This window comes from Vigna unguiculata, chromosome 3 (genome assembly GCF_037176805.1).
Source record: "Vigna unguiculata cultivar grain cowpea cultivar isolate G323 ecotype 2 chromosome 3, ASM3717680v1, whole genome shotgun sequence".
Classification (NCBI taxonomy): domain Eukaryota; kingdom Viridiplantae; phylum Streptophyta; class Magnoliopsida; order Fabales; family Fabaceae; genus Vigna; species Vigna unguiculata.
Window position 1 is genome coordinate 59,435,113 of NC_140794.1, and position 12,861 is coordinate 59,447,973.

A 12,861-nucleotide genomic window follows, 5' to 3' on the forward strand; every position below is an offset into this window, starting at 1 on the left:
ATTTTAGTAAATAGTTTAATTTGAATTGTACTGTAAAATTCTTAATTTTATTTAAATTATTTATAAAAAATGATTTTATTTTAAATTTAAAATATAAAACATAAAAATATCTACAAATAGTAACAATAGAAAAAAAAAATCAAATTTATCTTTTCATAAATTTCCGACAAAATAAGAAAACGCAAATTTTTAAATCCCGTCCCTGTCTAACAGTTGCATATGAATTAGTCTTTGAGGGTTTGGGACAAAAAAAAATGTTTAGATGCGGCAAACATCCTAAGAGGGAGGGGAAAGTGTTGTGTCTTTACTCTCTTCACTGTTGCTTTCTCTTCACGATTCATTCTTCCAATACTACCCCTACCCCAATTTTAAAATCATTCATTCACTGCATTACTCTTTCTATTCAATTATTCAATTCAACAATACTGCTATACAACTTCCCTTACATTCCTCTGTCCGCAACATTGGTGCTGAGAATGAAATAACTATATTTTTTATTCTCAACATTCACTACTTCTGGTTTTATGGAGAAACTAAAACACATCGATGTATGTTAAACTTAAAATTAAAAAAGGATTATTGAAATGAAAAATCAAATGCATATCGCTGGTACTCGGAAATCCAAGAAATGAAGGGTGATATGATGATAATAATGACAACACTAAAAAAGCTGAAGTCTTTGGTAATTTTATTTTTGAAAAGACAGAGAGAGAGAGTGAGAGAGTATGATAATGTCACTGGCAAGGGTGTTTCAAAGTTGAACACAGACTCAAAAGCCTTAACCTTGTTAAGGGTGGTGGCTGGCTATCTTGAGTTCTTGCTTCATTTTCATTGTGAAAGAAACTCTGCGCCGGAAGAAATGGAGTCTGTGTGGTTCTCCACCACTGGATCTGCTGTCCCCCGTGTTGGCTTCTTGGCCATCTTACTGCTGTCACTGCTATTGTGCACAACATTCTCTTCTACTGGTACTGCTTTACTTCCTCCTCACTCATATATCAACTTTACTTCTTCGGAATATTATCATACTTCACACTTTCTTTCAATACAGTTGCCATGAAGATTCAGAAGCATTCCCATTTTCTTTAAAGCAAAAACATGCAAAAACAATAAATGTCTGTGATTCTTTCTCTCAACCGTTTTTAGTGTTTTCTTTTAGGTTCTTATTTAGTCTTTCTTTCAAGTTTCCTAGACATTTGTTCTTTTCGATTGTTGACGATGATATTTGCTGTGTACTTTTGCTTTAATGATGAAATGGCTACCATGTCGGGTGTTGTTCTGTGCTCTCTTTGTAGAACTATAGACAAACCCAGTTACGCTCTTCTTAAATTAACGGTCATTTGGTGATTATATGGGAATGTAACACGATAAGTACCTTTTCAACATCTTTTGAATGAAGAGGGGAAAATGGGAAAAACTTTCTGTTTATTTTCTAGCTTGAAGAAAGTATGATGTTGGCATAGAAAGGATACATACAAACTACTATTTTGGAGGCTTCTGTAATCTACCTGTAAAATTAATCTTACCCAGAAGTTAAAGTCTTCAACTTTTCATGGTTGTTCAACCATATACAGAAGCCTATGATGCACTTGATCCAACCGCCAACATTACAATCAAATGGGATGTCATAAGCTGGACACCGGACGGCTATATTGTAAGTGAGTTTTGGCATAATATTGAACATCACAAACCATTCCCTACTGTTGTTGTACCAATTTTTTAAGTGCCTTGAAATTTATATCCAAATCAATATTGTGTGTTTGTTGAACATAATAAATCCTTCTTACTTGAACAGGCTGTTGTTACAATGTACAACTTTCAACAGTATCGGCATATTCAGGCTCCTGGGTGGATACTAGGGTGGACATGGGCAAAGAAGGAAGTAATTTGGAATGTAGTGGGAGGCCAAACCACAGAGCAAGGGGATTGTTCAAGGTTCAAAGGGAACATTCCTCATTGTTGTAAGAAGGATCCAACTGTTGTGGATTTACTTCCTGGAACTCCTTACAACCAGCAGATTGCCAATTGTTGCACTGGGGGAGTCCTAACTTCATGGGCCCAGGACCCTGAACATGCAATAAGCTCATTTCAACTCAGTGTTGGTTCTGCAGGAACAACTAACAAAACGGTCAAACTGCCAAGAAATTTTACCCTCAAAGCACCAGGGCCTGGTTATACTTGTGGACCTGCAAAGATTGTGAAACCAACTAAATTTATTACCAAAGACAAGAGGAGAACCACTCAAGCATTGAGTAAGTTACTTCCAAAATGCATTGACTTGTAACTTTACATTTATATATACATGTTTCTTGATGTAATAGATGTATACACATTAGACTTTATTCTATAAATTTACTCTCTTACAAAACTGAAGTGAGTTCTGTAGGTTTAGGAGTGCACTATCTCATAGAAACAGATACTGAAAATAGGCTATTGTTATTGAATTATCAACAAGAGAATCCAATTTTACTTCATAGAATAGCAATATCTGTCTTCATTGATGAGATGAGATTATTAGCTTATAGTCAAACAAATAATAAGCAGCGAGGTAACTGGACCTAATTACTTATGCTTTATACAGTGATCACAAAAGCTATGAAAAGCAAGTTTTAGTTTCTCAGATTTGGTTTAAACCTAATCTGAATATTTTTTTTGGCAGTGACCTGGAATGTTACTTGCACGTATTCTCAATTCCTAGCTCAGAAGACTCCAACTTGCTGTGTTTCTCTTTCATCCTTCTACAACAATACAATAGTAAACTGCCCTACCTGCACCTGTGGTTGCCAAAACAAAACAGAACCTGGAAGCTGTGTAGAGTAAGTCATTAATTTATCATTCGTGTGTAGATACCAAAGTGTCCTCTGATATATTTTTCTGAACTTTTCTGCAGTCCTAATTCCCCACATTTAGCTTCAGTTGTATCACCCCCAGGCAAAGCTATAAGTACACCTCTGGTCCGGTGCACCAATCACATGTGTCCTATTCGAGTGCATTGGCACGTGAAACTTCAATATAAAGAGTACTGGAGGATCAAGATTACAATCACAAATTTCAATTACATAGTGAACTATTCACAATGGAACCTTGTTGTCCAGCATCCAAACTTTGACAATTTAACTCAGGTTTTCAGCTTTAACTACAAGCCGATAACGCCTTATATGGGCTTAAGTAAGTTCTATCTTGCACTATCATATGTAGTCTGAGATAAACTTGTGAGCAAAAAATATTCCAATTTTTGTATGATTGTTTTGGAATCTGGTTTTTGCAGATGATACTGGTATGCTGTGGGGAGTAAAGTTCTACAATGATTTACTTACTTCAGCAGGACCCCTTGGGAATGTGCAGTCTGAGCTCTTATTCCGAAAGGACAAATCAACCTTCACATTTGATAAGGGATGGGCTTTCCCTCGAAGAATTTATTTCAACGGAGATAACTGTGTAATGCCACCTCCTGACGCCTATCCATGGCTGCCAAATGCAAGTTCAAGACTAGTTTTCTCTTTACTAAGCACAGTTTTTGGCACTTTAGCCTGTGTGGTAATGTTATTGACTTAACCATGTTGGAGAATCTATATATGCGGAACATAAAAGGAGTTATCTTCTCTTTTGAAGTTACATAAGTTATCTGCACATGATTGCTGAAGCTGAAGTCGTTCACACGGTTCATAGTATGCATGGAACACAAGAACCCTGTTCAATTCTGTTATTTACTTAGAAAGGTGGATTTTACTCCCTCGTGTATGTTGTAGCTTTTTGCGTTGTAAAATTATGTAGTTGTTACTTTTTCTTTGTTCTTTCTCTTCGCTCTTTAGAGTAGACAATTGATCTCCCAGCATTTTGATGAATTCAAGCATAAAGTTTAGTCAGCACCTTCTACACCTTTCTAGAGTGATTTTCTCTTCATTTTTTGTATGTATAAATTATCGATGTTCATTTTAGCTTCTATGTCTTATCATTTGTACGTGAATGATCATCATTATTAGTGTTGAAAATAATTTAAATGTGAATCAAAAGTTTCATATTGTATATAATAGAGTAAGTTAAATATTATATAAAATTTTTTAATTACTATAATTATATGATGAAAATATATATATATATATATATATATATATATATATATATATATATATATATATATAAACCATTATCATAATCATAGTTAACGCTCGTTCATACTCGTCATCTCTTTTGTTTTCATAAGCAAATAGCTTAATCATTATAATAACTTTATTAACATGTGTTGAACATTGAACCTATGGTTTAATTATAATTGAACCATAGACTGTTTCAAAAACATTGGTTGGTGATTGGTAGTGTCATCTATGGTGTACGAGGTTGTGGAAGAAGAGTATTTGAAGGTTTACGTCTATGCATGAATATATAGTGTAACACCTAGACTGTGACGTTGGTACGTGCTTCAAGTGTTGAATTTAGTGACGCGCTTCTCAACGAGATTAGTGAGTTGGTCTGGCATGTCCCTATTCCAGTTCCCTGGTTCATGATTATGAATTTGCCTGTCCCATCAAAGTGATGTAAAGTTACTTTTTCAGAAAATATGTATAAAAATATGTCTCTGCCTTCCACATTCCACCAAGAACAGGCTGGCTTCCACAGTCTTCACTCATCCAACTCTGCATGTTGTTCATCAGCTTTATATTTTGATCAAACTCTAATTTTAATTGAATAACAGTAAGACACGTAAGATGTTACACCTAGAGTTTGTCATTATCGTTACAATACCAGTGCAAGATTAATATTTCAGTACGACAAAAAATGTCATTGCCAAAGTTGGCACGAAATCGAACGTCAATTCCAGTAAACAGTTGTCCTGGTTTGAAATGTTTATAAGGCTTTTGTTTATTACATCCAGATGGATATATTACACTTGGGACAATTGCGTCCTAACTAATATCACATAGATGTAGCCCCTGACGTGTTTAGTAGATCAGTTATTCTGCAGACAAGTTCTTGAACCGAATCAGCACAAGCAAACTACATTAAATAGTTAGCAACAGATGAAAATAGCACCATTTGAAGATTCAATTTCACTGTGGCCTACGTTGTCTAAGATGACCGTCGCATGCTGCACGACCCTTTTCCTGCATCGAATACAAAATCAAATTTTCATCCTCTAGATTCCGTTTAGGTAAATGTACTTCAGAGGGAAAACAATATCTTGAATCACTTGATACCTAATTAGTCATTACACAACATAGAATTAAATATTAATAATTTACTTTGGTGATTGAAAAACTTAAATACGTATCATGCAAGTGAGATGGACTTTAATTTTATGCATTATTAGTGTAAATTTGTTCTATACTTCATTCAATAATATATTGTTAATGTCCCAAGAATTAATGAGTTTGACATTGCAAGATATTATTAATGTCACAACACATCAATTTTACAAATTTTACACCGATCATGGTGTTAATTCAAATAATTTAGTTCCTCGTTTTAAAGTAGAGCCTTAAATGACAGCCCCAAATTTCATTTTTCCATTTTCCTCGAAAGCAGAGGAATGGAGGAAGCATGATATAGAGGTAGTGCATGGTGTGTAGTGTTAACCACAGGTTTACCTTCAGCAAAGTGCCAACGTAGTCTGCATAGAGAAATCGGGACACCAAATTTTAGCAAAACAGGAAAACGTACCTCTTCCAAAGCATTTTATGTAATCCGCAGAGTGCAAGAAGAATCATTTTCTTGCTTCACCTGCAAGGATTGCCTCTCATGCTCAACTCGCTGAAGCTGTGATGACAATTGTAGCAAGTCTATGGTTGCACCATCTTCGCAGGGAAGTCGGTCCTTCACATTCATGAATTCTGAACCATGGAATATACCATCTGCCATATCAAAGTTTACAATATCATTATGGTCTGATATTAACACAGGACTGAGATGACTTCCATCTGCATGATTTAGTTCTGAAGGAAAACTATCTGACACTCGGCTTGAAGAAGTCTGTGAGCTTATTCCTATCTTTTCAGAGACCTGACTCATGTTGTAGTGATGGCCATGACTGGTTGGAATAACCATGGAGTGAGCCAAGGGAATTCCTGATGATTGGCTTGAAGAGTTCTGGGATTGAGATGACAGAAGAGAGAGAGCACAACAAGAGTCTGAAATCCCCGACAATCCTTGAACAGTTGATGCTGTATCAAAAACATTGAAGTCCTCATTTCCTATGGTGTCCTGGAATAGTGGTCTTAACCCAGAATTTTGTGCCCCAAGAGCAGGTGGATAGTGGCTATTGCTCTCGCAGAAGATGCTTCCTGTGGTGGACGTTGCACAATTTTCATGAAGAAAAGGAAATTGTTTTCCGTTATATGATGGGAACAAAGATCTTGACTGAGGATGTCCATTGGATACAGGCATAGAAGAAAGATGCCTAAAACCAGCCCCATGTTCTGCTTTGATAGGTCGCCAGAAGCTACTCACACCATATTTCTCAGAACACATGACCCCACTAGGAAGCATCTCTGGGCGGATAAAGGATGATGTTAACATGGTTCCCTGGAATCTGCTATCTGCAACCACATGATCCTTATCAACTTCAAACAACTTTACTAATATCAGATGACTATAAAAGTAGACAAAACTGGCCTCAGGGAATCAGTTCTTGCAAGAGTCGTGAAACCATCTCAAATTTAACTATTATGATGAGTAAGCGTAACGGTTCAAAGTACGATTAAGGAACAACGATAGCTTTAGAATTTAGGCACGTCCCATACATACAGTTTAAAGATCAATTCAAGAGTTTCTGAATATTAAAACAACTACAAATTTTGTAACACTTTTGATGTTCTAGCACAAATGACTGAAAGAAGTTTGTTTCATTCCATGAAGCAATTAAAAAAATGTTAACAGTAACGTACGAAAACTCTCTCACTGCTTCATTTCTTTTTTGCCCTTTCTAATTAGAAGCAGAACATGAGTGGCAACAGTTGAGATATATCATAGAATATTAAGGTTAGTCTATGGGATAAAAACTCAAGTTATTTCCGGTTGAATGGGCTTCATGTTGTTTATAATCAGACAAGTTAATGACTAATCAAAAGGGAGACGGATGTGGCACCTGTGGTGTGAGAAGTTTTGATTGAATGGTTTCTAGTCACGTGAAGGAGGAGAGGTGGACCAAGAAGGACATAGGAGAATTTGTCAACAGAGATCTCATGGTAAATAACATCTACGAATTTTGGTTTCAAAGTCTAAAGACATTGCGTGGTCCATATAGTCAACCCCACCTAGTTGAAGGACATTCCCCTAATAAGAGATAACACCAATCTTTTGTTGAACAAGTCACTTAACATTTGCTAACAAAAGAGTCCAAATTAAAAGTAGTTTAGACAACGTACCAAAAAATAAAAGAAGTTAGTTTACACAAGGTCAAAACAGAAAATAAACGAAGAATAAACATTTTTGAAACAAATGGGGCTATGAGATGACACAGCATATCTTATGGATATATATTCATCAGGTAAATCAACATTTGAAAATTCACATTTATTCAGTTGGGTGGGTGACAATGCAGGATACCAATTAGCAGATTACCTCTAAAAAATAATATAAGTTGGACCACATTACGTGTTTTGAAGTGTAGCTGTTTGAGCACAAAGAGTTAATGATGACACTGACATCAGAATGAAACCTGACAGAAAACTGTATGACAAATGTACCACAGTATGGACGGGAATCAAAATTGAGAAGTAAAACAGAAAGTCGAACAAAAACTTTGAATCATTTCTGAGGCTGTATGGACGATACATGAAGCCTTTCAAAAGGTAGATATGGACAAGGAAAAGAAACCACCTTTTCAAAGGCGTGCTTCTATATTTTTTAGTGCCAACAGAGTTATAATTAATCAGCCAATCACATGAAATTTAATCAACGAAGAATGCGAGGTTGAATGTGCATGTGACCAAAAGTAAGATGGGAATTTAAGAGAAAAGGGAAGTGCAGGAGAGAGGAGAGTTATATCATGAACTATTTTAAGAATATATATTATTACCCCCACATGGCTGAAGCAACCTCCCAGACTTTCCGGGGTGAATCCCCATTTGTGGCTTTCTTCTACGCTCATTATGACCTGCAAGGCGTTTACGGCAGCTTCGCTTACCATCATCAAATTCAGCCAGCAAATGAAACCTGGATCATATACTAAACATTACAACAAAACTATATATCTCAACAACACAGCTTCTCATTTCAAACTTGCCCATTATGAAGTAGCCAAACTAGTAACATTGACCATATCTAAAGCGGAAAAGGAAAATGATGCAAGGCATAGCAGATAAAGCCTCTAAAACCAATATGACATACAATTGAGTTGGTAAAGAGTCATGTTCGGTATTCAAATGGGCACCAAAAAGAGACAAGCCATAGTAATAGACATTTAGCAGCATGGAATTGTAAGATGAAAGGTTGAAAACTTGACCAACCTACTACATTGCTGGCAAAACCTTTGCTCAATACCATTGACTATAACGGTGGCAGTCTTGGAGTGAACCTCACACACCTTGTGCCTCTTGTGGTAATCTTTGCAGGAGCTGAGATCCTTGTTACAGCCATAGACTTGGCAATATGCAGTCTGAGAGTGAACCCCCGAAACTCTCACTCTCTTGGGAGGGGTTGATGACTCAGAGGAAGACAAAACTTTGGAAAACCCCGCATCAATGGCATCTCCATGGTCAGCAAATCGACCCAGTTTCAAATCAATGAGGGAATTTGAGTTTGAAAGCTTGGAATTTGAGTCCCCTCTTTGAGAAAAGGCACTTGGGGCATCCACAACAGTTCCAGTGATTCTGTCACTGTGCTGGTGTTGTTGATGTCTACCAGCATCCACCTTTCTGCTTGAAACACTGGCAATTAGATCATCGGACAAGTGTTTGCCCAACATTTCAGGAAAACCCAATTCCTCAAAACCTTGATTCTCAATGGGGTGCTGACCCAAACCCAACATGTCGTTGGAAAAAGCACATGGGGTTTTGAGTTCCCAGCCCAGGAAAGAATTTATGGTCCTCCCGAGAGTGTTGGGAGGGGATAGTGCCTCATTGGAGACACACTCCTTTTCTTCAGGGACAAAGCTCCAAGATTCCATCACATGCAAAAGAAGAAGGGTAGGTGCAAGACAATTAGACAGGACCAAACAACAATTGACTCTTGAATAGTATCCGAACAGTGTTCCTAATTGGCTATGGCCAGGCAGAGCTGGAATTTGGGGTCATGTTGCCTGAGGTTAGCAGAAAGGTAGCGACTGAAAAAGCATTGTTTTACATTACCCAACAAAGAAAGACATGAATTTAGTCTCCTAAAGCCATGAAGGTCTTCGATTTTGGAGAAACCAAAGGGATTAAAGAAGGAAAGAAGAAGCCGCGAGAGAAGAACCAGAAAGGGACAAGGTGTGAGAAGAGCACGTGAAAAGAAGATGGAAAGAAACGTAGAAGAAAACAAATAGGTGAATATGGTGAAGACAAAGAGGGTGTGAGGTTGCTGAAGCAGAGTTGAAGGAGGGAAAAATAGAGAATCGGGAAAAAGTATACTGAAAGAGAAAGAGGGAGCGAGAAAAGGAAAAGAGAGAGTTTGCAAACAGTGGAAGATGGAAGTGAAGTGGAGTGAAGTGAAGGTGAAAGATGATTTACTCAACTGGGATGGAAAATTCAAGAGATTGGAATTCTGAATTGCTATTTTTGGAGAAAGACAATGAGAGTGGACAGCTTTCCACCATGCTAGCTAGCAGCCATTCACACATACCTAAGTTCAGAGAAAGAGAGACATTCTTCTCCTCTCCCCCTTTTATTTAAACATATTTTCCTCACTTTTCAATTTCTTCTTTTTCTCTTCCATTAAATCACATAACCTAAATCAATTACCCTCATTTCTATTCTTCAGTTTAATCCACTGTTAAGGATGATTGAACTGTCAGATAAATCAGCTTAAAGAAAATGTTCCATGGCTCAGAAATGTTTCACTGTTCACTGAATCCAGGAAAATTAGGTAAATAAAAAATTAAATTAGCACAAAAGTTGTATCACATTTCTTTCAAAGTACAAAACAGTACCAAAAGTTCAACAGTAACTGTTCCTGAGTAGTTTTTATCATGTAGACTTTAGATAGTTAAAGCAAATTTTGATACATTAATTAAAAACGTTTAAAATGTTCAGAAATAAGAAACAACACTGTAAACTGTTTCTCCAGAAGCCTTCACCAGTTTTGAATCATCTCTGTATCCAGTCTTCATTTATTTCACACCACTGACCGAGCATATCGAATGCTTGACCAATTCACGGTTTATTTATTACTCACTTTGGAACTTTACAAAAAATGGATATATTTTGTGTATCATCACAGTTACAATTTGTGTCTGAAGCTAGATATTCATATTCAAACAAGTTAAATACAAATGTTGTAAGTGTAATATGAACAATTTACTACACATGGCGTGTGTGCAATGAAATAAATATAGAAGAAAATGATAAGAAGTTGAGAGAGGGAGAAAGATGGAAGGTGTTGATGCGGTGTGAATGGCAACTCAGCATGGAGTTAATATGTTGGGATCTATTAGACAGGACCCATTTTTCTCATTTACCCCTTTTCTGACACGTGTTTCTTTCATTCATTATCCTTAACTTGTTGCGCGCGTGGCGGCACGCACTTGGGGATGAGAGTGACATACGAAGCAGGCTCCACCACGGAATGGGAACGCAACGCAACACTTGAAAACAATATTCCCGCAACCACTCCCGTTCCCTCTCCTCAAACGGAAAATTACATGTCTTTTTCCAAATTCCAACTTTCTCTTCAAAAATAACACATTCACTGTTCATCCATTTTTCTTTGCACTATGTTTCACTAATTTTCTTTCACGCCTCTTAGTTACCTACTATCTTCAGCTCCCATATAAGGAAAACATAAATCAACTCATCACGAACTTGTACAAGACATCCTTAAATTAAAAATAAAAAAACACTTTTTTCCGCTAAATTTGAGTTAGTTAATGTATCATCACTGTATCCACTGATACACAAATGTCAGTGATGATCCAACAAGTGCGTAAGCAATGAGTTGTTCATTCCTCTGTTCTGTTCTTTATTTCATTTTTCTTTTTTAGCTTCTGATTGGAATACGTTGTCGGTGATGTGATGGTATTCCTTTTATTTTTAAGCAACATGTTACTTAAATACACCATTTCTTGTTCCCAAAATTACACTGTAAATAGTTTTTTATGCTATTATTTAATCACAATTTATTACATAGAGATAGATTCATTGACCTTTATGACAACAACACCTTCAAAATTACTTGCTAACATAAAAGTTATATTCACTGTTTGGGTACCCGTGTTCGATTTTTTTTCCTCTTAATTTCGTAATTTTTCAAAAGCAGTTACCATCACTGTCTATAGTGTCATAAGATGGTATTATTTATGCAGTTGGAAATTGAGTTTCTTAAAACCTGTTACAAGTTTATCATTAAATAGGTCTTTAAATACACAATCACATCATTATAGTTTAATATTTGTAAGTGATGTTAGGACTTGGTTAAAAACATGTCAATATCAAGTAGACAGAGTACACTACTCTGTAGTTGCAACACAAGGGCTTTGTTCTGTTATGTTCTGTTTTCACTCTACATAATACAAATTCTAGTATTTTTATTTTCTCACAACATTGTTTAACACACCATTCATTTCTGATAAAAAAAGATGAAGGAAAAAAAATCTTTATATAAAAAGTAGAAAGTGAGTTGCCATATCTGTGAATTAATATTTTTATGTAAGAGATTTAGGTATAAGAAGAATTAAACAGAGGAGGATTTTGATAAAAGATGGTGTTGGTAGGAGTAATATTAGAGAGAGATAATAAATATCCCAAGTGGTTGGGTTGAGTTGAGTTCAGGGGTTAGATGAAAAAACATAAATGTTTGAGACGACATCTCTATCAAGTTGCTAGTGGGCATGTTGGGGACAGTGTCTAGGTAACCTACAAAGAATTGAAATCCATGGATTGGTTGGTGTTGAGGAAATGACAAGGTCCATGGCATGGCATGAGATGGGAAAGAAAACAAAGCAAAAGACAAATTTGATTGTGGGGGGGAAAATGGAGCCTAAATTTGGCACCCAAACACCATACTTTTTGGTGACATGTGGAACATTATCATATATAAATATGCCCAAGTTTCTACGTGCTCTAATATCTAACAATACTATGGTGGGGGCTTCCTGAGGGAACCTACTGCACCAACTCTGGAATTAATCCATCTTCATCATCATCATCACACCATCAAAGCTATGTCATACCCATGGCTTTCTGCCTACCAAGTTCTTCTCAGTCCTACCACTCATCTATCTGTGGTTCCTCTTTTCTTTTCCTTTCTACCCTTTCATGCATACGTTCGTTTTTTCAAGGTTCATTTGGCAGTAAAAGTTTAAAGATACGGTGAAAGTGGTCGTGGATTCAATTCTTTCTGTTAGCACAAAATGAACAAAATGAAGTATGAGTGATTATGAGTTCAAATCTTCTACTAATAAAATTAACACATAATATTTATTGATAAGAAAAAAAATGGTTTAATTATGTCTTTAGTCCCATTTTCCGTAATAAAATATGAAAATGGAGATCAAAACAAGATTAAACCAAAAAAATTATAGGTTCACGTACAACTGTATTTTTTTCCCCTTTCTATCCACAGTTCCGATATTTCGTTTCCTTCTTGCTTTCTGTGCGTTAAATTGGTGAAGCACTCACCAACCCAACTTAGTCCATTTTTGTCGATAAACTCTTACTCTGCCCTATTATACTATTTTTTCTAGTTGTGGATTGAGTTACCAAAATCACGTTTAGCAGTTAACCCTGCAAAACT

General features: G+C 36.3%; 2 protein-coding genes across 2 annotated transcripts; one reads left to right on the forward strand and one right to left on the reverse strand.

The window, feature by feature from the left end:
• Window positions 1-458: 458 nt before the first annotated feature.
• Window positions 459-3,863, forward strand: LOC114177145 (protein COBRA-like). Its single transcript, XM_028062399.2, has 6 exons — window positions 459-965; window positions 1,572-1,651; window positions 1,793-2,249; window positions 2,657-2,813; window positions 2,888-3,165; window positions 3,266-3,863. Exons 1-6 carry the CDS (start codon window positions 629-631, stop codon window positions 3,550-3,552), a joined length of 1,596 nt encoding a protein of 531 aa, XP_027918200.1. The 5' UTR covers window positions 459-628; the 3' UTR covers window positions 3,553-3,863.
• An 893-nt stretch (window positions 3,864-4,756) lies between these two features.
• LOC114178543 (uncharacterized) lies at window positions 4,757-9,816 on the reverse strand. Its single transcript, XM_028064521.2, has 4 exons — window positions 8,442-9,816; window positions 8,012-8,148; window positions 5,656-6,530; window positions 4,757-5,099 (listed from the first exon to the last, which is right to left on the reverse strand). Exons 1-3 carry the CDS (start codon window positions 9,098-9,100, stop codon window positions 5,671-5,673), a joined length of 1,656 nt encoding a protein of 551 aa, XP_027920322.1. The 5' UTR covers window positions 9,101-9,816; the 3' UTR covers window positions 4,757-5,099; window positions 5,656-5,670.
• Between the last annotated feature and the right edge of the window lie 3,045 nt (window positions 9,817-12,861).

What these genes read in the sequence shown, in the direction of transcription:
- LOC114177145 (XM_028062399.2), top strand. Translation starts at nt 629, where the DNA reads ATGAAGGGTGATATGATGATAATAATGACAACACTAAAAAAGCTGAAG. An exon ending in CACAACATTCTCTTCTACTG is followed by an intron (nt 966 to 1,571) that starts GTACTGCTTTAC and finishes AACCATATACAG; the next exon opens with AAGCCTATGATGCACTTGAT. An exon ending in GGACACCGGACGGCTATATT is followed by an intron (nt 1,652 to 1,792) that starts GTAAGTGAGTTT and finishes TTACTTGAACAG; the next exon opens with GCTGTTGTTACAATGTACAA.
- LOC114178543 (XM_028064521.2), bottom strand. Translation starts at nt 9,100, where the DNA reads ATGGAATCTTGGAGCTTTGTCCCTGAAGAAAAGGAGTGTGTCTCCAAT. An exon ending in TTTTGCCAGCAATGTAGTAG is followed by an intron (nt 8,149 to 8,441) that starts GTTGGTCAAGTT and finishes TATATGATCCAG; the next exon opens with GTTTCATTTGCTGGCTGAAT. An exon ending in GTTGCTTCAGCCATGTGGGG is followed by an intron (nt 6,531 to 8,011) that starts GTAATAATATAT and finishes ATGTGGTTGCAG; the next exon opens with ATAGCAGATTCCAGGGAACC.